Source organism: Coregonus lavaretus (genome assembly GCF_964263955.1).
Source record: "Coregonus lavaretus genome assembly, chromosome: 11".
Classification (NCBI taxonomy): Eukaryota; Metazoa; Chordata; class Actinopteri; order Salmoniformes; family Salmonidae; genus Coregonus; species Coregonus lavaretus.
In genome coordinates this window covers 41,524,166-41,548,890 of record NC_139998.1, presented here as the reverse complement: position 1 = coordinate 41,548,890, position 24,725 = coordinate 41,524,166, and the positions used below count along the sequence as shown (strand labels likewise).

At 44.9% G+C, this 24,725-nt stretch overlaps 2 protein-coding genes across 3 annotated transcripts in view; one reads left to right on the top strand and one right to left on the bottom strand.

The window, feature by feature from the left end:
- LOC311136797 (serine/threonine-protein kinase STK11-like) overlaps nucleotides 1–8,903 on the bottom strand; it is a 45,467-nt gene extending 36,564 nt beyond the window's left edge. Inside the window, exons 1-8 of the mRNA XM_084171078.1 lie at nucleotides 8,809–8,903; nucleotides 6,866–7,756; nucleotides 6,382–6,465; nucleotides 4,233–4,322; nucleotides 3,996–4,128; nucleotides 3,687–3,823; nucleotides 3,473–3,600; nucleotides 2,916–2,973 (exon numbers count right to left, since the gene is read on the bottom strand). Coding sequence (XP_084027204.1) covers nucleotides 2,916–2,973; nucleotides 3,473–3,600; nucleotides 3,687–3,823; nucleotides 3,996–4,128; nucleotides 4,233–4,322; nucleotides 6,382–6,465; nucleotides 6,866–7,152 — 917 coding nt within the window. The 5' untranslated portion in view covers nucleotides 7,153–7,756; nucleotides 8,809–8,903. The remainder of the gene's footprint in view (nucleotides 1–2,915; nucleotides 2,974–3,472; nucleotides 3,601–3,686; nucleotides 3,824–3,995; nucleotides 4,129–4,232; nucleotides 4,323–6,381; nucleotides 6,466–6,865; nucleotides 7,757–8,808) is intronic.
- A 2,380-nt stretch (nucleotides 8,904–11,283) lies between these two features.
- On the top strand, nucleotides 11,284–24,141 carry LOC311136966 (follistatin-related protein 3-like). 2 transcript variants are annotated; one of them, XM_084171300.1, is made up of 5 exons: nucleotides 11,284–11,477; nucleotides 12,235–12,420; nucleotides 21,802–22,017; nucleotides 22,185–22,412; nucleotides 22,617–24,141. In XM_084171300.1, the coding sequence occupies exons 1-5, from the start codon at nucleotides 11,405–11,407 to the stop codon at nucleotides 22,667–22,669; spliced, it is 756 nt and encodes a 251-aa protein (XP_084027426.1). In that variant the 5' UTR covers nucleotides 11,284–11,404; the 3' UTR covers nucleotides 22,670–24,141. The 2 variants fall into 2 exon arrangements, with proteins under 2 accessions (XP_084027426.1, XP_084027427.1); XM_084171301.1 differs by having other exon boundaries at nucleotides 22,185–22,456.
- The last annotated feature ends 584 nt before the right edge of the window (nucleotides 24,142–24,725 follow it).

The following is a 24,725-nucleotide window of genomic DNA, read 5'->3' as shown; positions in this document are numbered from 1 at the left end:
AGTCTTATGGCTTGGGGGTAGAAGCTGTTAAGAAGCCTTTGGACATAGACTTGGCGCTCCGGTACTGCTTGCCGTGCTGTAGCAGAGAGAACAGTCTATGACTAGGGTGGCTGGAGTCTTTGACCATTTTTAGGGCCTTCCTCTGACACCGCCTGGTATAGAGGTCCTGGATGGCAGGAAGCTTGGCCCCAGTGATGTACTGGGCCGTACGCACTACCCTCTGTAGTGCCTTGCGGTCGGAGGTCAAGCAGTTGCCATACCAGGCGGTGATGCAACCAGTCAGGATGCTCTTGATGATGGTGCAGCTGTATAACTTTTTGAGGATCTGAGGACCCATGCCAAATCTTTTCAGTCTCCTGAGGGGGCACTATGGTGTTGAACGCTGAGCTCTAGTCAATGAACAGCATTCTCACGTAGGTGTTCCTTTTGTCCACGTGGGAAAGGGCAGTGTTGAGTGCAATAGAGATTGCGTCATCTGTGGATCTGTTGGGGCGGTATGCAAATTGGAGTGTGTCTAAGGTTTCTGGGATGATGGTGTTGATGTGAGCCATGACCAGCCTTTCAAAGCACTTCATGGCTACAGACGTGAGTGCTACGGGTCGGTAGTCATTTAGGTAGGTTACCTTGGTGTTCTTGGGCACAGGGACTATGGTGATCTGCTTGAAACATGTAGGTATTACAGACTTGGCCAGGGACAGGTTGAAAATGTAAGTGAAGACACTTGCCAGTTGGTCAGCGCATGCTCGGAGTACACGTCCTAGTAATCCGTCTGGCCCTGCAGCCTTGTTAATGTTGACCTGTTTAAAGGTCTTACTCACATCGGCTACACCGAGCATGATCACACAGTCGTCCGGAACAGCTGGTGCTCTCATGCATGCTTTAGTGTTGTTTGCCTCGAAGCGCGCATAGAAGTCATTTAGCTCGTCTGGTAAGCTTGTGTCACTGGGCAGCTCGTGGCTGGGCTTCCGTTTGTAGTCCGTAATAGTTTGCAAGCCCTGCCACATCTGACGAGCGTCAGAGCTGGTGTAGTTGGATTCAATCTTAGTCCTGTATTTACGCTTTGCCTGTTTGATGGTTCGTCTGAGAGCATAGCGAGATTTCTTATAAGCGTCAGGGTTAGAGTCCCGCTCCTTGAAAGCAGCAGCTCTACCCTTTAGCTCAGTGTGGATGTTGCCTGTAATCCATGGCTTCTGGTTGGGGTATGTACGTACGGTCACTGTGAGGGCAACGTCATCGATGCACTTATTGATGAAGCCGGTGACTGATGTGGTATACTCCTCAATCCCATCGGCTGAGTCCTGGAACATATTCCAGTCTGTGCTAGCAAAACAGTCCTCTAGCTTAGCATCTGCGTCATTTGACCACTTCCACATTGAGCGAGTCACTGGTACTTCCTGCTTTAGTTTTTGCTTGTAAGCAGGAATCAGGAGGATAGAATTATGGTCAGATTTGCCAAATGGAGGGCGAGGGAGAGCTTTGTACGCGTCTCTGTGTGTGAAGTAAAGGTGGTCTAGAGTTATTTTTTCCCTCTTGTTGCACATGTAACATGCTGGTAGAAATTAGGTAAAACGGATGTAAGTTTCCCTGCATTAAAGTCCCCGGCCACTAGGAGCGACACCTATGGATGAGCATTTTTTTGTTTGCTTATGGCTTTATACAGCTCGTTGAGTGCGGTCTTAGCGCCAGCATCGATTTGTGGTGGTAAATAGACAGCTACGAAAAATATAGATGAAAACTCTCTTGGTAGAGTGTGGTCTACAGCTTATCATGAGATACTCTACCTCAGGCGAGCAAAACCTTGAGACTTCCTTAATATTTGATTTTGCGCACCAGCTGTTATTGACAAATAGACACAGACCGCCACCCCTTGTCTTACCGGAGGCAGCTGTTCTTAAAGTTTTAAATGTCCCGTTGGTAGGATAGTCTTGAACGGAGCTCATCCAGTTAATTCTCCAATGATTGCACGTTGGCCAATAGGACGCATGGTAGAGATGGTTTACCCACTCGCCGACGAATTCTCACAAGGCACCCGGACCTGCGTCCCCTGTATCGACGTCTTCTCTTCATGTGAATGATGGGGATTTGGGCCTGGTCAGGTATCTGGAGTAAATCCTTTGCGTCTGACTCGTTAAAGAAAAAATCTTTGTCCAGTTTGAGGTGAGTAATCGCTGTTCTGATATCCAGACGCTATTTTCGGTCATAAGAGACAGTGGCAGAAACATTATGTACAAAATAAGTTATAAACATCGCAGAATAACACACAGAAAAGCACAATTGGTTAGGAGCCCGAAAAACAGCAGCCATCTCCTCCAGCGCCATTTTACTTGGTGTTCTAGACTAGAGAGTGCATTCCTTGGGCAAGGCCAAAGAAAAGTAAGGTTAACACCATGAAAAGAGATGAATATGTGAATCTGTAAGCAGCAGCATGTCGTGACTCAGATTCAGAGAGGGGAAGGTTGTTGACCTTCCAGAGCTCCTGTTTACCACTGGACAGGAGTCCGCCTCCACACTGAGCTGAAGGCTTGGTCAAACACACACACACACACACACACACACACACACACACACACACAGGCAGGCAGATAAAAGAGAGAAAACAAACAGGCGCTAAATGATCATAAAAGCCTGTTCCAAGACAATGGGCCTCACATAAGAGCTCCAAATGATAGAGCGAGGCAGTGTGTTTTATTTTTTCTCCTCCAGTCCCCTGTTCCCCCACCATTATCAAAATGAGACAATTTGGCATTCAGTGGAGCTCAGATGCAAATGACAACAAATCTATCACAGAAGAGATGCATATTACATTCATCATCGTGTGTTGAAAATAAATAGATTGGACATCGCTCATCATCGGACTGCTGTTTTCCCCAATTAATTTCCTGTTCAATTTGTACAAAGAGGGTACGATTACTTACTTGTGTTGTCTAATGTGTTGTATTGAGAACCTCTTCTCAGGGTCATACTCAAGCATTCCTGGAAGAAAAATACAAAATAAATTATTGACAGCTTTGTAACCATTTGATGAGATGCATTTATTCCTTTCATTATTTCTGTGGTGTGTTCAAATCAGGACTACTTGAAAACAATGAACAGACAATTGTGCATAATGACTGTTTCCATAGAGGAAAAAAGGGTGTCCTTTAAACACATCTTTATCTTAGAAATGCATTTTCTATAAACTGCATATTCATGATACATCAAAATGATAATTGTTGTGCTAATGTAAAACCACAGTGCCATCTACAGCTCCTAAAGAAAAACCTCCAAGAATGAATCACCGCTACTTACAGTAAAGTACATCTGAGTGGACAAATTAAGTCCAATAAAGAGGAAAATCTATAATTCTGTGGTCATACCCTTCTTGTAATACTCTTACTACTGCAGCTAATGCTTTCATCTCTAATAAGGCTTAATACCATGAAATAGAATACTGGGAGTGCCAGCAGTAGTGTTAGTCAGTCTAGACTCTTACCTCTCAGCAGGCCAGAGAGCAGAGCGCCACACTCCTCTGGAACACTGTAGTGTCCCTTCCCAATGTTCTCAAACAGCTTATAGATGTTGTCCCCTTCAAAAGGGTACAGGCTGGTCGTTATGTTATATCTGAAAGGAAAAATTCAATACATTCAAAAATCAGGCATGAAATAAATATACCATCTGAAACCATTAATCTGCGAGTGACCACTCACAGTGTGACACCAGCAGACCAGATGTCCACTTTGAACCCCGAGAAGGTGTCCAGGCCATTGGCAATCTCTGGAGGCTGGAAGGCCGGAGAGCCCTGGCTCGTACAACACGTGTCATCCTCCGCAAATGGGTGCAGCGCCTGGGAGGGAGAACACCATGGAGACACACTGACATCATCAGAAGGGCCCAGAGCTTTTCCTGGGAAAGTTTCTTGTTTTGGGGTTTGCAAATGTAGCCCACTGATTTTGAACTAGGCCGAAATTGAAACGCAATAAAGTAGACATCTAAAAACTATTAGAGACTATAATTACCTCTGCTACACCCAGGTCAGAGATTTTTAGTGCACCGTCCGTCGTCAGCAGTAGATTCCCTGGTTTAATATCTTTGTGAACTATTCCCTGGCTGTGCAAATATTCCAAACCATCTAGCAGCTGACAAAAGTACCTGGGGAAAAACAGAAAAATATATTATATTAACTTCGGTGTTTGGTCAGACATCTTTAAGCCACATATCTACAACTATTTAATTGAGATAAAAGATAAACATACCCATGAGCTTGAAAAACTGGAAACCTTTTCTCATCAACACTGTCCAACATCTCCTGCATTCCACATACACAATATTCCATCACCATATACGTAAGCAGAGTCAAGGAAAAGAGACAAGGTGGCAATGGTTTCATACTGGTAACTTAGCAAGGCGTCAAAACAAAAGTGCTATATCTTCATCACCAAAGGATCTGTATTAATTCAACACAAATTACCTTGAATCCTGTCTACATTACTAATCAATATGTGGTTGACTGACATGTCACTAATCCATCAAACTAGCTACACACACAAAATATAGTCGATCCAAGACATGCAATTTGTCCTTGAGAATAAATGTATTTTCCTGAATGGACCAAAGATGACAGACAATAAAAGTGTACAAATGGATTGTGAAATTGAATGTCAAAACAATACTCAATTCTGTAGTCACACTTCTCAGGGTCACTTATAAAAGGCACTTATCTAGCCAGCAGCCCCAGCCAGAGAGGAAGGAGAGTGGGGAGGAGAGAGACGTGAAAGGTGGGGATATTTCCATCCTGTTGGATTGGAGAGGGTTGGTTGGGTAAACAGGCAGGTCTATGACAGTGGGAGTCCATTAGTCACGACTGCGTCAGTGGCCCTTTCTCCCGAGGAGGGGGGGGGAGCCCAGTCAGCCCACAGTATGAGCTGCACACCCATATTAGAACCCCCATTAACTAACCGCTGGAGGGACTTCACAACACCGGTGAGAAAGGCACAGGAAGGAGCGGGAGAGAGGAAAAGGGAAGGGAAAGGGCGGCTGCCCCCATTGCCGGTTCAATCAGTAACACACATTAGGAGTGAATTGAGTGAATAGATGATGCAGCGGGCTGGGCTGCAGTCAGACGGGGCTGGAAGAGTACTCACCACTGCTGGGCCCATCTGACGTAGGAGCTGTGGGCTTTCAGACAGGGGGTGGGCAGAAACAAAAATCATTGCCTCTCAAAAACTATTTTTTTATTGCTATCGGAGGCTGGTGCCCTTGATATTCTGTTTTTAAAGGTAGAATTCTACGTATTCGCACTTCTGGCTCTGTGCAAAAAGATGGGTAGCAAAAACATATGGTTCAGTGTTTCCTTTAGAAACTGTGATGTTCAGTTTGCAACTATTCTCAGAGTTGTTTAGAAGCAGAAGCCAGAGCTCTCATGCCCTTAACATCTTCGTGTTCCACACAAATAACTCAGTCACATTTTTCATCACCACTGCTCTTTTACAGCCGCAATGCAAAGTGACCTGTGTGCCACAACTTTCCAACAGAGCAATTCAGACAATCAGGAGAAAGGGAACAGAGGAAGAGCGTGCCACAGATGAAAATAATAGACCCCTACACACTAAATTATAAACACAGAGCGTTCACAAAGACGTGTTGCTAGTCAAAGCGGAGACATTCTATCAAGTCAATCTAGCTAGTATGACTCAGCAATTAAAAAGACAACCACGTCATAACTTCCTATAATATGTTCTCACCTCAACAATTACCTGTTCTAAAATGTAAATTGGGAAAAAATGTTACCTGACTGAACACTGGCTGAATCATTCATTGTCTTAAGAGTACTAAATCAATTGGGGAGGCCCTTCTAATGTCAGACACAAAGGGTAATGAGTGTTTTATGTGGTGTAGAGCGGCAGACTTCTAAGGACAAGCCAGAGATTATTAGAGTCAAAGAGTGAGTGTGTTGGGGGGGAGGAAGAGAGCAGAAGGTAAAGCCCTCATGAAGTTAGTTAGTCCATCTGATCCTGAGCTTCATGTTGCCGTATTCCCCCAACAGGCCAACAGAGACCCCTTGTGGTCATACCGCTGAATTACAGCAACATGACATTTCCGGTGAAAGTGACTATTGGTGCATTCAAACTCATTTGAAGGACAGCGCATACTTGCCTTTACAGTTGATCTACATAGCTTACTCTACTGTTCCATGGGAAAACAATAATTCCCTAACTGTGAGAAAAGTCGCCCCAAAATAGACTAGCTTATCCCACTATCCACACATTATTATGCTTGGACAAATCTTATGCAGTGCTTACAAAGGCTTCGTTAGTGCGACTCGTACAACTAGTGACACATCTCTATGGTTTAGATAGACTCCTGCTAAAGAATAAAAACATATTCATCATTTTTAAAGGATATATCTTTTGCTTCTCCTCGTTATATAAAACTTCCACCAACTGGATAATATTCTTGTGCCTCAATCTTCGTAGCAGCTGAATCTCTCTGTAAGGAAAATGTTTTTAATGTTTCAATATTTGGCAATGGGAAAACTGAATTAATTGCAATATGGAATAATTATGCAGTTTCATCAGCACTCATAACAACAACAAAAAATACAGAGGGACAAAGTAAATTGAACAACCTCAACGTTGTTTTATCTTCTGGCCTTTCAAAGGCAGGATTTAGTGAGAAAAATAGAATTACTCTTAAAAAGCTCAACTTAATCACACTTCAATCAATAGTGGTTAATATTACGCTCAGTGATTCTTAAAAAGGCACAGTAACGCCTGATGTACATGCACTGATTAGAAGCACATTCACACACCAAAAAAACACAACTAGTCTATTCTGCATTATCAACACTAAAATTACTGTGAAGACCCATGCAAAGCATCTCACATACTTTTTGACATTTTGCTCCCCGTTGGGAATGCGTCTTAGCTTCTTCTTCTTGAGGATCTTGACGGCCCTCCTACAGAGCGTCTCAGAGTCCAGCATCTCCTTCACCTTCCCATAGGAGCCCTCCCCCAGCAGGTCTCCCATCAGGTACTTCCCAATCAGCTTGGCCCTCTTCCTCCGCGGCTCGTAGATGACTTCTGTGGAGTCGATGCGATGGATGAAGGTGTCCATGCCCATGGTCAGGTGATTCTCCAAGTAGTCCATGTGTTCATGGAAGTCCTCGTCACTCATGGTTGCCCCTTCAGCGATGTGACTGTTTTTTAATACTTATTAAACAGTATGTTCCTGGATATCCTGGGTCGGACAATACTCCAATACTGAATACGAATGCAGACTAATGTATTCAAATGTGGGAAGCTGCAACTAAAGAAATGCAACAGAAGGTTCTCCTTAACCTGCTCAGTAGGGTGTCCAGAGAGGTGAGTGTCCAATATTACAGGTCTACAGAGTTTGGCTCTGATAACAAGTTTGGTTAACAATGTTTGGTTCTCTGTCTATGTTCTCAGATGATACAAGCTTATTCCATCCTTCTTAGCCATGTCCCTGTGACACCTGGAAACTGCAGTGCTGTGATGTGTGCTTTGGTTGTTGGTGAATGTCATCATGTTTAGGGCAAACCAAGTCATAACGTTCTGTTTGCATAATTGCTATTATTCAAGTGTAATAATGAATTGTGAATCTGGTGTATGATGATAGATTTTCAATGAAGTCTGTTACAAAGCTTGGATAATCTAATGTTCTACTTCCATCCATGTACCGAAAAAATCCTGTGTACTTGCCAAGACTGCACAACTGGCTGGCCAGATTCAATTAATCGTTGTAGGGATCCTCAGATCTGCAATACAAATGCACAATCACATGCATAAGCATTTTGATTAAATTCACATGAGATTGGACTTTCCATGCATTTCAAAATGGTGTAGTCCATGTATTTGTACACTACCATGTCCATACACACTGCAATACCACCATTGCAATACACACCATGTCCATACACACTGCAATACCACCATTGCAATACACACTACCAATGATTTGGATGTGCTGTCATAACGGTACGCATTTGAATACTAGTTAACTAGCTCCTATCATTACAACAAACGGCAATGCTAAATATTTATATTATAATCACATCCACTCAACAACATAGCATTCCATGAATAACAATCAGTGCCAGTGAGGTCAGAAAGTGCAAACTAGCGGTCTTTGTCTGTCGTGACTAGCTACAACATAGCCGATTAAACTCAACTCCAGGATTTGAGCGGCGACAATAGTTAGAACTGGAGCTCCCACGTCACATACAATCTAGTTTTTATCCAAAACTATTGATTTCAGCACCCAAAGAATAGCCCGCAATTACATACGACATTGTTCTGTGTAATTTGGGGCTATTCTTTGGGTGCTGAAATCAATAGTTTTGGATAAAACCTTCATTGTATGTGACGTCGGAGCGCCAGCCCGCCCACACTAGTCGCCGCTCAACGCCATCGTAAATCGTTGAGTTTAGTCGGCTAGCTACAACACAAAGCATATTGAAACAGCAAGGCTAGCTAGATAGCGTTCATTTTTTTGCTATAAGGAAACACATATAAAGGCACAATAACAATTCTGAGAAGACTCATTGTAGCAGCCGACTCTTGTGCAATAAACATCTCCCCAACAAGCCTGCTTGCCAGCTAGCTATCTTAGCAACTGCAACGTTTCGCAGTCACATCCACAAACCAAGCAATGTTATTAGTATTTAGCTATCTCTTAGTAAGCTACTAGCAAGCTAGCTATGCACGACAAGTTAGCTATTGCTACATTTATTTCCTGTCTTATGTCATTTTGCATTACATTTTCAGGTATGGGGTATATTGGCTGTATGTTGAAAGAGGTCAACTTTACCTTGTATGCTCCTTTACCGGTGTCATCGATTGCCTATGAAGAAGTGCTGGCTGTCAGAAACGCCTCCATCTTGTTTACATTATCCATGCTCCAAACCATAGAAATTCACCATGCGGAAATATATATCAACTGCTAAGAATTGTGGTATAGGAATACATTGTGCGATCCTCCGAGGCGTTAAAAGTAATACATTGTGCGATCCTCCGAGGCGTTAAAAGTATCGATATCAAAGTCATACAATAGGCTGCCTGCTACTAAGGTTGCTTATGGTACAAAAAAAATAAGATTTAAAAACGGGCTTTTTACCAAATGTGTAGTTTCTTGTAGAAAAGGATGGTTTCAGTGAGTTGACCTCAATGCAAACGTCTGTCTATGAGCAAAGGACCATTGAGGGCCATGTGAAATGGGCTCTGTCATGTCACTTATCACAGGTGATTATTGTTTCTGAGGCTGCGTGAATGCATTATTGGATTACGTTAATAATTATAAAAACACATTTAATTCAGCCTTCCCTTATGTGGATGTGATGTCAACACTCACCAGTTGATGGCAGCACTTGTAGATTATATTTTTCTGGACCAAATGCATAGTCGCAGCAATGATACAGTGGCACATTAATTACAACATAGCCTAATTGTAAACGGAGAAAGACAGACAAATGCATTTAGAATTATGATTGATAGATTATGTCCTTAAACTATAGTCATATACCTTTGAGAAAACCCTAGATTCTACACATACTTCAATGTCATGCTGTTTTACAACATATCTCCAACTTGAAAGGTCCCACCAGTATTGCATTTCCATAAATCCATAAATAATAGAGAAAATAAGTGGTTAGTCTGGGTTGCCATACCGTAGCCTACTCATCTGTGTGGCCCAATGATCCAAACCATGTGAGCTGCTGCAGTGACCCAGTGCTCCAGCCCACCCACTGCACCACTCTGGAGGGTCAGCATTCCAGCTGTGCCCTGGGGATCTCTGTACAGCAACAGAAGGCAACATCATTCACCACCACTTATAGAAACAGCATATGCTACTTTCATTTTCTCCACCATCAAAGGGACTACATTAAAGCCAGAGACAGACAAATGGGAAGATTGACACAACTTTGGCACAATTATGGCTCCCAAGCAATATCATATGCCACAGAAGAGAGGCTGTGAGAGGGGACAGGAGAAAGAAAGGGGATGGAAGATAGATGGAGGCCTACATGTGGATGAAATGACACTCAGGCTCACTCTGCCATTCTCACTTAGGGGTTCTATCAGTGAAATTAGTGCCTCCTAACCACCACAATCACCTGCCATCGCTTTCACTGATGCTTTGCTTCTGCTTCTGCTTCTCTGTGTTGGTGGCCCTGCTGCTGTTGAAGACTGACTTGGGGCCACAAATGTATTTTATCACTTATTAGCTTTAATGAGTCCTCCCCAATAAAAATTGAAAAAGCCTATCCCCTAGCTCGCCTAAAGGCTGATACCCCATCTCTAACATGTTGGTAGTTATCTAACCACATCTAGCTTAGTGGTATTGAGACTGTCTATGGGCAGGATGTATCTTGCTTCATAGTTTAGTTAATTATACTGATTCACTTTGCATATTGTTTAGGTTCATCTACAGTGCAATAATAGTGTGTATAGTTAAGGAAATAAGGCACGTCTGCACTGAGGGAAATTAAGAATGATTGATGTATTGAATTCTTTAACTGTTCTTAATTTGTTTTGTTAATTAATCCATAAGAAACTTTTAACACACATCCACAAAGCACAATGTACTTGTACACCAACAGTCTCCCATAATCACATCTCACACTCTGTGGATTTCAATTAGGAGGAGAGAACATGCAACCCAAACCAGACAGCACCTAGACAACAGAGCCAGGCAAGTGTTAAGTAAGAAACTGCTTCCAATTTTAATAATAATATGCCTCATAAGTCACTATGGTCACTACAGACCTAAAACAATCTAGGCTATAATCAAAGCTGCAAGTCATCTATCCTGTTATCAGTAAACAATACAATAAAAAAATAATTGTGATATTGTTGTTATTTATTATAGTCAACATTGTCCACAGAGATAATTATTTCCAAGTAACACAATTGAAAGCTATATGATATGGACTGGAAAGTTCTGAAGTGGTTCTACATTATTTGAAATATTTGAATGAAAACATTTTTATTATCTATTCCCATATAATAATTTTAAATGATGCAAAACCTATTCGAAATATGCTAGGCCTACTCTACATTCACAATACCACCGTAATCAGAAAACGCATGGTCCAGTTGCGTCTGTTGCACTCTGGTGAGGGGACGTCTCTTGTCTGGAAATTGAGTCAGAACGTAGAACACGTAGAACACTGTCCGTTCCAGCCCGGTTCCAGCATTATAACTGGCTGAGAGCATCGCCCATCCCAGCAGCATAATTTAGTCTGGGCTAAATATTTATATAGAGGGGAACGACATCACTTACAACACATTCATTCAAGTAAGAGAGAGAACTCTGCGAACTTCTCCCTTGCCAAGTTACAAACCGACTTTTTGAAAGTTTTGCCCAAAGTGTTATTTTACAACTTTTTCTTTTTTTTACCATCACCATGGGCTTTTTGATTGCTCTTTTCGGTGTGACAGTTGCTTTGAGTCAAATGTTTGGAAGATATCCTGTAAATGGTGGGTAAAGTTTTTTAAATCTAAAATTACGTTTGATATGTAGACTAATTATGAAATACAACTTTTTTGTGTGTGTGTTTAAAAAAAACAAATTGACAGTACTTGATTGACAGGATTGACAGGATTTGTGAATAATGACCATGAACCAATTTAAACCATAGTTTTGCTTGCTTGATACTGAGAATAACGGAGTGCAGGTGTGCATGGTGTTACTACAGCGTAATAACGCTATATGTATTACATGCAAACAGTTACTTCATCACTGGTTGGAATTAGTATGCAGAACTGCATGTTTATGGGTTCCAAAGTAACTTTATTCTCTCATTTAGGGACGTTAGAATACCTTATATATTACAAAGTAATATGTGAGAGTTTATGGGTTGTGGTGGTGATGAGTCCTAAAACCTGTAAACAAAACTCCATGATTGTGCAAAAGGTCTCTACTCTCCTGTCTGAATTGGTGGATTAGATGCTGCTGAAGTGTATTGTGTGTGGACAGTCAGCCAGGTCTGGCTACGGACTGGTCTGGCCCATTCAGCCCAGTTTGATGTAAAGTAAACAGAATCCTGGCTATTGTACAAGTTCCCCAGAGCCATGCATCTATAATATGGCTCTGAAGTGGGCTATTTGTATTTCCAGTAGGCCATTGTATACATCAAAGTATATCTACATATGTCAATCATGTACAATCATGTATATCAATTATGTAGAAAAACTCCAACTAGATGCGTTGTTGTGTTTGTTGTGGTGTGTTCAGCGGGGATGTGCTGGCTGCAGCAGAGCCAAGAGCAGCGCTGTGACATGGTGCTGATGCGTGGGGTCAGCAGGGAGGAATGCTGCTCCGGGGGCCGTCTGGACACGGCCTGGTCCAACACCAGTCTGCCTATCAATGAGGTCAGCCTGCTGGGCTTCCTGGGAATCGTGTCCTGCAAACCGTGCAAAGGTAACAACGCAATAGAACTCGCAGAATTACCTGCTGTGAACCAACTGTATTAAATTGACAGTGTCATAACCCTATCATTTATAAGGGAGTTTTGCTTTTTCTCAAACCATTTGACAAACAGAAGTAGATGCTGATTTCTTGATTCTTTATCATTTTATGGCAAACCACATCGCTGGTAGTGTACCAAAGGTGCCTCAGACAAGTTAGATGGGTTTAGGTTATCCAAATGGTCCCCTCATAACTGGCAATGAATGAAGCAAATAAGTTAAGGGGTCACATTTTGATCATAGTTCCAAATGGCAGCTCATTTGGCCATAACTAGACCACCTGTCTTCTTCTTGGGATAACTTTGATCCATATGGAATTTCCAAGTTAAGTTAATTTCCAGAAGTTTCTAAGTTTTGTGAAATGTGGATCTCGGCCAGTCATTCCATCTAACTCTGTCCAGCTGTTTTGAGTCGCTTCCACTATTGGAAGCCTTCACCATGGGTATTCAGGTTCACTCAAGGATATATTCAAATTTTTATAAACTAAGGTTGTGGTGGCACTTTAACAAGTCCATGTGATCTCTTGCCAGGGTAGTGGATTATTTTAAGCCATGTGAGGAGGATTAGTGTCAGCAAGGCTGAAGCCTTTAGCATGTACCAAATATAAATAAAATCCTAGTTTCAAAATGTAGTAGAATTCCTGCTAACTACTGTATGATCGATCATGTTTTCACTGCTATGGAGCGGTCTTATTTTAAGGGATATAAAAGCTATTCCAGCATGCTGTTGATTACCAAAAAGGTGTAAACCAACTAGTCGAATTAACAAGCAGCATTATATGATGGCAGATGTCAGCAAAAGGAAATAATGAAATGTTCTCATCAATTATGTGCTTCAATGATAAGTGAATAACCTCAAGTGATCTAGAATGACAAAAGTAACAAGAAGACAAGTTGTAAAAGACAAGCTATAAACTTCAATAATTTAGCTGCATTTGTATATCCCTATCGAGAGGTGGGTCCATCCCCCCTTGGAACTGGTCCCCAATATATCCCTGCAAAGTTGCAGTGCAATCGAATGACATTGATAGAATAAAATAAATGGACAATAACCCTCCTCCTCCCCCTCCTCCTCCTCCTCTCTCTTCTAATTCACTCTGCATTAATTCTTTCCCAATGCTGGCTGGGACACAGGCCTGGCTGCCTCCCCTCTGAGAATAAAAAAATGAATTCCTGTTTACCACAGGAGAAATGTTTGCCACATGCCCAGACGTCTGTTCCTCATAATGTGGAGCACTATCTGGATCATTAGTCAGACTGAAAGAACAAAACTACAGCATCAATGTACATGCTATACTACGGGGAAGTGCTGGTCTATTATCATAGTACTGCCTGTCAGAGTCAGACTGGACTGGGCCCAACAGTTGATCCTCCCCATGGGGGCTACTGATTTCCAGTGCTTCAAAGCATTCCTGGGTGTTGACTAGTGCTCCATGTCTGACCTATATTTAAATCTGCATTGATTTGTGAAAACATACAGTACCAGTCAAAAGTTTGGACACACCTACTCATTCAAGGGTTTTTCTTTATTTTTTTACTATTTTCTACATTGTAGAATAATAGTGAAGAAATCAAAACTATGAAATAACACATATGGAATCATGTAGTAACCAAAAAAGTGTTAAACAAATGAAAAAATATGTTATATTTGAGATTATTCAAAGTAGCAACCCTTTGCCTTGATGACAGCTTTGCACACTCTTGGCATTCTCTCAACCAGCTTCAACTGGAATGCTTTTCCAACAGTCTTGAAGGAGTTCCCACATATGCTGAGCACTTGTTGGCTGCTTTTCCTTCACTCTGCAGTCCAACTCATCCCAAACCATCTCAATTGGGTTGAGGTCGGGTGATTGTGGAGGCCAGGTCATCTGATGCAGCACTCCATCACTCTCCTTCTTGGTCAAATAGCCCTTACACAGCCTGGAGGTGTGTTTTAGGACATTGTCCTGTTGAAAAACAAATGATAGTCCCACTAAGCGCAAACCAGATGGGATGGCGTATAGCTGCAGAATGCTGTGGTAGCCATGCTGGTTAAGTGTGCCTTGAATTCTAAATAAATCACTGACAGTGTCACCAGCAAAGCACACCTACACCATCACACCTCCTCCTCCTCCATGCTTCACGGTGGGAAGCACACATGCGGAGATCATCCGTTCACCTACTCTGCGTCTCACAAAGACACAGCAGTTGGAACCAGAAATCTCAATCAGACCAAAGGACAGATTTCCACCGGTCTAATGTCCATTGCTCTTGTTTCTTGGCCCAAGCAAGTCTCTTCTTCTTATTGGTGTCCTTTAGTAGTGGTTTCTTTGCAGCAAATCGACCATGAAGGCCTGATTCACGTAGTCTCCTCTGAACAGTTGATGTTGAGATGTGTCTGTTACTTGAACTCCGTGAAGCATTTATTTGGGCTGCAATTTCTGAGGCTGGTAACTCTAATGAACTTATTCTCTGCAGCAGAGGTAACTCTGGGTCTTCCTTTCCTGTGGCGGTCCTCATGAGATCCAGTTTCATCATAGCGCTTGATGGTTTTTGCGACTGCACTTGAAGAAACCTCCAAAGTGCTTGAAATTTTCCGGATTAACTGACCTTCATATCTTAAAGTAATGATGGACTGTCGTTTCTCTTTGCTTATTTGAGCTGTTCTTGCCATAATATGGACTTGGTCTTTAACCAAATAGGGCTATCTTCTGTATACCACCCCTACCTTGTCACAACACAACTGATTGGCTCAAACTGTCAGAAAATGTGTTGATGTGGATGCGGTGGGTGAGTCAATCGCAGGACACAGAGGATCAGTCAAAGCGACTTTACTGTACTTGTAAATAGACACAAAAAGAAACGGCCTCAAACACAGGAGGCGAACAAAATACGTGCAGTGCGTAAAACACTAAACTCAGACAAGGCACCGAACCTACAACACACGACATGTGGAACAATAACACACAACTACAAAACATAACACAGGGAAACGTATAGGTGACATAATCAGGACAGAATACGAAACAGGTGCACTAAACTAGACATGACCAAACAAACATCGAAAACATCAAACGGTGGCAGCTAGTACTCCGGGGACGACGAACGCCGAAGCCTGCCCGAACAAGGAGGAGGAGCAGCCTCGGCGGTATTCGTGACACAAACACATTAAGAAGGAAAGAAATTCCACAAATTAACTTTTAAGAAGGCACACCTGTTCATTGAAATGCATTCCAGGTGACTACCTCATGAAGCTTGTTGAGAGAATGCCAAGAGTGTGCAAAGCTGTCATCAAGGCAAAAGGTTGCTACTTTGAAGAATCTCAAATATAAAATATATTTTCATTTGTTTGGTCTTGATGTCTTCACTATTATTCTACAATGTAGAAAATAGTAAAAAAATAAAGAAAAACCCTGAAATAAGTAGGTGTGTCCAAACGTTTGACTGGTACTGTATATGAATTGCAACGAGCTGCCAGTGAACCGGAGCAAAACATAACAGAAAAAGGGATTTTCTTGGATTTCCCTGGGAGGAAGGGAGACGAATATGATACTCGTGCAAGAAACCCAGAGGTAGCAGAGTTGGCCTCTTTGGAGATGGAGAATAACAGGATATTAAAGCAAGCGCTTGCAGAGAAAGGCAATAAAGTCCTGCTCTCAGGGATCAGGGCCGAACATCACTCTCTATCAGGATCAAACAGGTCCTGAGAAGCCTGTTGAAAGGTGGCGATGGTATATCTGTGTTGTTTTAGGGTTACAGTACTGGGAGACTTCCTATTGACCTGGCTGGGCCTTGGCGAGTCAACTAGTGTCAGCTGAGCCTGCGTTTTCACATCTTTCAGCCTGTAAAACCCAGTGACAGGCCTTTGAACTGGTTGGTCTGCTCAAACACCCCTCCATCCATCTAAGGCTTAGCCCTGCTTTCATTATTACAGGGATCCTACAGTTATGGAAACAGACACAACCTCAGACACATTCTTACAGACTAGACTGTCACGGTTTCGGCCGAGGCTGCTCCTCCTCCTTGCTCGGGCAGGCTTCGGCGGTCGTCGTCCCCGGAGTACTAGCTGCCACCGTTGTATGTTATCGATGTTTGTTTGGTTTTGTCTTCTTTGTACACCTGTTTCATTTTAGTGTTAATTATGTCTCCTATAAATTTCTCGTTTTGTTAGTTGTGTGTTGTGTGTAATTGTTCGGCCTGTCTTTTGGTGCTGCTCGTTGTTTGCATTTTGTATGTTCAGGACAGTCGCACAGTATTTTCGTGCGCTCTAGTATTAGGTGTTTTACGCACTGCTGTGTAATCGTTCGCCTCCTGTTTAGTTGAGGCCAAGTGTTTATTTTTTCGTTTAGTAAAGTCTGTTGGACGAAGCTTCTGTGTCCTGCGTTTGACTCCTACACCACATCCACATCAGCCGTTCTGACAGAATTACACACCATCTATGGAGTCAGCAGGAGCAGCAGCAGCGCCCGAGTCATTGGAGGAGCGCGTCCGCGGGCAGGACGATAGGATCCTACAACTCGGGACCGTCCTGCAGGACATGATTAATACTCTGCACCGATGGGAGACCAGAGGGGTACCCACACCTCCACCTACCTTACCACCACCATCGGTCAGTCCTCCCATCCAAGCTCCGGAATCCAGTGGGATTCGGCTCTCGCTCCCAAGGGCGTATGACGGCACCGCTGCTGGGTGTCAGGGGTTCCTCCTGCAGGTGGAACTCTACCTGGCCACCGTACACCCGGCGCCCTCGGGACACGAGAGCGTTTCCGCCCTCATCTCCTGTCTCACCGGCAAGGCGTTGGAGTGGGTCAACGCCGAATGGAGGGGGATAGACGCCGCCACCATCACCTACGCGGAGTTCTCCCGCCGCTTCAGGGCCGTGTTCGACCATCCACCTGAGGGGAAAGCGGCGGGGGAGCGTCTATTCTACCTCCGACATGGGAAGAGGAGCGCACAGGAGTTCGCCCTGGAATTCCGGACTCTAGCGGCGGATGCAGGGTGGAATGAGCAGGCCCTCATCGACCACTATCGATGCAGTCTACGGGAGGACGTCCGCCGAGAGCTGGCCTGCAGGGACACCAACCTCTCGTTCGACCAGTTGGTGGACATGTCCATCCGTCTCGACACCTTGCTGGCCACCCGCGGACGTCCCGAGTGAGGGCCGTCCATTCCATCCTCCAGCACCTCCGAGCCGAGCCCTATGGAGCTCGGGGGTGCTGGCGCTAGAGAGTCCCCTGCACCAACTGTGGCCGTGGAGGACACACTGCGGCTAGGTGCTGGGGAGGGTCTCCAGGGGGACGGGACAACAGGCCACGCACTGGGGAGCCCTTCCAGGTGAGTAGGCGCCCCACTTACCCAGAGCTCTCTGTTGTGCACTTATGTATACCTGTAAGATTTCCACAGGTTGCACCTCATTCCCAGCATAAGGCGCTAGTAGATTCAGGCGCAGCTGGGAATTTTGTTGATCGGAATTTTTGTGTAGAGTTAGGGATTCCCCTCCTTCCTGTTGATGCTCCCTTCCCTGTCCATGCACTAGATAGCCGACCGTTGGGATCGGGGTTGATTAGGGAGGTCACAGCACCACTTAGGATGAGTACGCAGGGGGGTCATGAGGAAACTATTCAGTTATATCTGATCGACTCTCCTGCGTATCCAGTGGTGCTGGGGCTTCCCTGGTTGATTACCCATAATCCCTCCATTTCGTGGCAACAGAGGGCTCTTAAGGAGTGGTCTGCCCAGTGTGTGGGGCGATGTCTAGGTGTTTCCGTGGGGGCGACCTCGGTGGAGAGTCCGAACCAAGTGCCCGCAATGCACATTCCCCCTGAGTATGAGGAAGTAGCACTCGTGTTTAGCAAGACGAGGGTGACGCGGTTGCCTCCTCATAGACAGGGGAATTGTGCGATAGACCTCCAGGCAGGAGCAGCGCTTCCGCGGAGCCATGTGTATCCTCTGTCTCAAGAAGAGAAGGGGGCTATGGAGACATACATAGCCGAGTCTCTGAGACAAGGATACATACGGCCATCCACTTCCACCTGCGTCCTCAAGCTTATTTTTTGTGAAGAAGAAGGATGGAGGGTTGCGCCCGTGTATTGATTACCGTAGTCTCAATCAGATCACTGTGAAATACAGTTATCCACTCCCTCTGATTGCGACTATGACGGAATCATTACACGGAGCGCGTTTCTTCACAAAACTGGATCTCAGGAGCGCCTACAACTTGGTGCGCATTAGGGAGGGCGATGAATGGAAGACAGCATTTAGTACCACCTCGGGTCATTACGAGTATCTCGTCATGCCATACGGGTTGATGAATGCTCCTTCAGTCTTCCAATCCTTTGTGGACGAGATCTTCCGGGACATGCAGGGGCAAGGTGTGGTCGTGTACATTGACGACATTCTAGTGTACTCGTCTACCCGAGCCGAGCATGTAGCTCTGGTGCGCCGAGTGTTGAGGAGGCTGTTGGAGCACGACTTGTATGTCAAGGCAAAGAAATGTCTGTTTTTCCAGGAGTCTATCTCCTTTTTGGGTTATCAGTTGTCCGCGTCAGGGGTGAAGATGGAGGTTGACCGTGTGTCAGCCGTGCGTAATTGGCAAACCCCAACCACGGTTAAAGAGGTGCAGCAGTTCTTGGGGTTTGCAAATTACTACCGGAGGTTTATCCGGGGTTTTGGACAGGTGGCAGCTCCCATAACGTCTCTTCTGAAGGGGGGTCCGGCGCACTTGCAGTGGTCTGCTGAGGCGGACAGGGCATTTGGGAGACTGAAGGACCTGTTTACTTCGGCTCTGGTGCTGGCGCATCCGGACCCCGCTTTACCATTTCAGGTAGAGGTGGACGCGTCAGAGGCCGGTATTGGGGCCGTACTATCGCAACCGTCCGGCACGTCACCTAAACTCCATCCCTGTGCTTTTTACTCCAAGAAGCTCAGCCCAGCGGAGCGAAATTATGACGTAGGGGACAGGGAGCTGTTAGCCGTGGTACAGGCCCTAAAGGTGTGGATACATTGGCTTGAGGGGGCTCAACACCCTTTTCTCATTTTGACTGACCACCGTAACCTGGAGTACATCCGGGCAGCTAGGAGATTGAACCCTCGTCAGGCTCGGTGGAACATGTTTCTAGCCCGGTTCGTATTTAAAATCACGTACATCCCTGGGTCCCAGAACGGTAAGGCAGACGCCCTGTCCCGGCGGTATGACACAGAGGAGAGGTCCATTGAGCCCACTCCCATACTGCCGGAGTCTTGTCTGGTGGCACCGGTAGTGTGGGAGGTCGGTACGGAGATCGAGCGGGCGTTGCGTACCGACCCTAGTCCTCCACAGTGTCCTGTGGGTCGGACGTACGTTCCGCTCGAGGTTCGGGATCGACTGATTTATTGGGCTCACACGTCCCCCTCCTCTGGACATCCAGGTATTGGCCGGACAGTGCACTGCCTTAGCGCTAGGTACTGGTGGCCAACGTTAGCCAGGGATGTGAGGGTTTATGTCTCCTCCTGCTCGGTGTGCGCCCAGTGTAAGGCGCCTAGACAACCGCCCAGGGGGAAGTTACAACCCCTGCCCGTTCCACAACGACCCTGGTCTCACCTCTCGGTGGATTTCGTTACAGACCTTCCCCCCTCTCAGGGGAATACCACTATACTGGTCGTTGTGGATCGGTTCTCTAAGGCCTGTCGTCTCCTCCCAATGCCGGGTCTCCCTACTGCCCTACAGACCGCTGAGGCACTATTCACCCACGTCTTTCGGCACTACGGGGTACCCGAGGATATAGTGTCTGATCGAGGTCCCCAGTTCACCTCCAGAGTCTGGAGGGCGTTCATGGAGCGCTTGGGGGTCTCGGTGAGCCTTACCTCGGGGTACCACCCGGAGAGCAATGGGCAGGTAGAACGAGTGAACCAGGATGTGGGTAGGTTTCTGAGATCGTATTGCCAGGGCCGGCCGGAGGAGTGGGCGAGGTATATCCCCTGGGCAGAGATGGCACAGAACTCTCTCCGCCACTCCTCCACCAACCTAACCCCTTTCCAATGTGTGTTAGGTTACCAGCCGGTTCTGGCACCATGGCATCAGAGCCAGATCGAGGCCCCTGCGGTGGATGAGTGGGTGCGGCGCTCGGAGGAGACGTGGAACGCTGCACACGTCCATCTGCAGCGGGCCATCCGTCGACAAAAGGCGAGCGCCGATCTCCACCGCAGTGAGGGTCCGGTGTACGCACCTGGAGATCGAGTCTGGCTTCCGACCAGAAACCTGCCCCTCCGCCTGCCCTGCCGGAAGCTGGGTCGGCGGTTTGTGGGGCCTTTTAAAGTCCTGAGGAGACTGAACGAGGTGTGTTACAGGTTACAACTGCCTATTGATTATCACGTTAACCCCTCGTTCCATGTGTCTCTTCTCAGGCCGGTGGTAGCTGGTCCACTCCAGGACTGTGAGATTGGAGAGACTCCTCCGCCCCCACTGGACGTCGAGGGGGCTCCGGCGTACACAGTTCGGTCCATCTTGGATTCGAGATGTCGGATGGGGGGTCTCCAATATCTCGTGGAGTGGGAGGGGTACGGCCCGGAGGAACGGTGCTGGGTGCCGAGGAGGGACATCTTAGGAGGGTCTCTCCTGACTGAGTTCCACCGTGGTCATCCCACGCGCCCTGCTCCGCGTCCTCCTGGTCGTCCCCGAGGCCGGGGTCGGCGCACGGCTGGAGCCGCGCGTCAAGGGGGGGGTACTGTCACGGTTTCGGCCGAGGCTGCTCCTCCTCCTTGCTCGGGCAGGCTTCGGCGGTCGTCGTCCCCGGAGTACTAGCTGCCACCGTTGTATGTTATCGATGTTTGTTTGGTTTTGTCTTCTTTGTACACCTGTTTCCTTTTAGTGTTAATTATGTCTCCTATAAGTTTCTCGTTTTGTTAGTTGTGTGTTGTGTGTAATTGTTCCGCCTGTCTTTTGGTGCTGCTCGTTGTTTGCATTTTGTATGTTCAGGACAGTCGCACAGTATTTTCGTGCGCTCTAGTATTAGGTGTTTTACGCACTGTTGCGTAATCGTTCGCCTCCTGTTTAGTTGAGGCCAAGTGTTTATTTTTTTGTTTAGTAAAGTCTGTTGGACGAAGCTTCTGTGTCCTGCGTTTGACTCCTACACCACATCCACATCAGCCGTTCTGACATAGACATCCTTGTGTATGACCATAAACAAGATATGTGTTTATTGTAAATGTTTTGCTGGATGAATCATGCTGCGGTTAAAGACAACAGTTTACATCCATTTGTTCTGTTCTGTGGAGAATGAATCTTAAGCAGCAGTGGATCTGGATCACTTGATGACAGACCATTTAAGATTAGTTAATGCTTCGACAGTAATACTGACTTTCTACTCTATGTTTTGCAGAGACCTGTGATGGTGTGAACTGCGGCCCAGGAAAGGTGTGTACATTGAAGACTGGACGTCCTCAGTGTGCGTGCTCTCCCGACTGCACTAACATCTCCAAAAAGCATGCTGTGTGTGGCAGCGATGGGAACTCCTATCGTGACGAGTGTGCCCTCCTGATGACCCGCTGTAAGGGACACCCTGATCTGGAGGTCATGTACCAGGGAGAATGCAAAAGTGAGGACACGTCTGTACTTCAAGAGTTATTTTGCATGTCAGCAGTTTGGTTATTTCAAATACTAATTGTGCTACTGCAGCAATATTACCCACATGATTGTTTTCAAATCAGTATTTATTTGTAGCGATACTGAATTGCTAATGCTCTGAGTCCATGTTCTGTCCAGAGTCGTGCTCCAACGTGGTGTGCCCAGGTACCCACACCTGTGTGACAGATCAGACTAACAGTGCCCACTGTGTCATGTGCCGCATGACCCCCTGCCCAATACCGCTGAAGTCCGAGGTGCCTATCTGTGGCAACGACAACATCACCTACCCCAGCGCCTGCCACCTCCGCAGAGCCACCTGCTTCCTGGGGCGCTCCATAGGAGTGCGTCACTATGGCAACTGCTCTAGTAAATCCCCTTCACCGTTCCTGATCTGTCAACACATAGCCTAAGTATAATCAATAAATGAATAAACAACCTAAATTGAATGGATTTTCTAATGTGACTTTAGATATTTAGTACTAGTAATAATGTGGCTGTACTTAGCACTTTGCATTGATTTGGCAAGCGTTGGATGTGTTTAAAAGTTTTGTCTTGTGTTCTCTCTCTCAGGTGTTCCAAGAAACGCTCTGGCTTTGGAAGGCAGTGAGGAGAATTCACTCTAAAGGGACAGTTCTTGTGTGGTCCAACTGGTACTTCAGTCCACCTGGTACTAAAGGTAGCTTAGTCCACGCGGTACGAAGATTTCCAAGAGATCACCTTCGATAGGTGAACCAACATTGTCCCGCTGTTCACTCACCAAGTTCTGATTTATGTTGACTACTTTTTTTTACAATCACTTATCCCCTCCATCCCTACCCCCTGTACATAGAACAACTATATATTTGATGTGGGGGAACCTGTTGGAAGTAGCAGTTTAAATTTATTCCGAAAGGAAACCAATACTGGAGTTGTTGATGCATGCAGTGTATGTTAAATGGAATTATTTGCTCATGAAACTGTGGAGAAATATGTAGTGGGCTTTAAGTACAGGAAGATATGTGTATATTGTAAATAAATACCACTACTATTTATTGAAGAAGGTATCAAATCTGTTCTATTTATGTTTTGACCCTGTATACAAATCCATATATCAATAGGTCAGCTATATTTATTGTATTTTGTTTTAAGGTACATGTATTTGAATGGCAACTGGCATTCTTTTATTTTGGAGAGTTGTTTTTATTTTTGTGTTTTTTTCATATCCCTAAATGAAGTGCCTTGTCCCCTTAAAAGCAGCATGACAAAAAAATCAATTTGTTTGGATACTGGATACCACATTTAGAGGATGATAATATGGTTTTAATTCGCTCTAAGCAAAACAGGGCAACTGCTGTCTGTATTTCAGTGTTTGTTTGGAGGTGATGAGAGACTTAGCCAAAACAAAAGTGCACAGTATGTCTCCTCTCACTCTGCTTGCACAGAGAACGACACTGTTTACGTTGGAGCCCAATCAAATTTATAAGCCTCCCACTGATCACTCAAATTAACAGTTTAGTTCAGTGTGCAGCAATTTTATCAGGCTGTTGGTTCAACTCCAAGCCTTTATAATACCTCCCCTGTTGAAGTCTTGGCTTTGTTTATTTTGTATGTTTGTGGGTATTATGAGTTCAATATAATGCCATTCGGGTTGTTGAATACACCTTAATATAGTGTAACTGAAAAATCTGACAAATGTTGTTAGCCTTATCAGATTGAAAATATGATAACATTTTGTCTGGAAAGACCAAATGACATTAATTTACTCAAAGTTAACTCACCGGATCCCCAGACTATGCAGCCGAATGTATCTGTTCAACGTTTAAATGCTAGTGGCCATTTGAACCAAATGGGCAGATAGCTATTTGCAAATAGCTATTGGTTATTGTGATGTGAATGAATAGTGCTGCATGCCCATTTATTCTAGATTATTTAATAACTTTGGGGATTTTTACTAAAAACAAATACTGTTTTTGAACAATTTAAAGTAGTTTCTTGTAAATAGAACTCAATTTCATGTACCCGTGTACCTACTGTGAAATTTGAATGACAAATGTATCTACTTATTTTTGTATTTTTGTACTGCCATTTTATCTCAACATAAACTATAGTATTTGTCATGATGCCTCTTTCATTTCTGGTGCAACTTTAACAGTAATTAAATTCATGCACAAATGAGTAGCGGCTGTTACACTAGTCAGAAAAGTCTCTCTGGTCTAGTGCATGATTCCAGATAGGCTTTGTCCAACCCTCTGTTATTAAGTCTCTATCATACAAAATATAACTTACAGTACAAACATACTGCCTGCACAGTAATTGCCATTCTAGACTTTTGTCAGTCTAAAAATACACACAATAGTAAAGAAATGTATCAATGGCAGTCATTTCAAGTCTCATGGGGCGGTCGTGACAAGCTTCTTTGCACATCATCTATCCCTTACTGCCTAAAGAAGATCATGCCCCCTCTCCTGTCCCTGAGGAGCTCCCTCTGGAGGAGGGGAGGTGGGTGAGGCAAGCGACAGAGGGCCACTGACTGACTCACTTTCCTATATGAAATACTGTCCTTGTTTTCCCTGCTCTGACTGAGAACCACTCCTGGCCTGACTGGGCCAGCATCTGGTTTAACTTTGGGAGATGTTTATATTGTGATCCAAGCACCCTTTTATTACATTGGGAATGGAATTAAAGGTTTACTCGAATAGG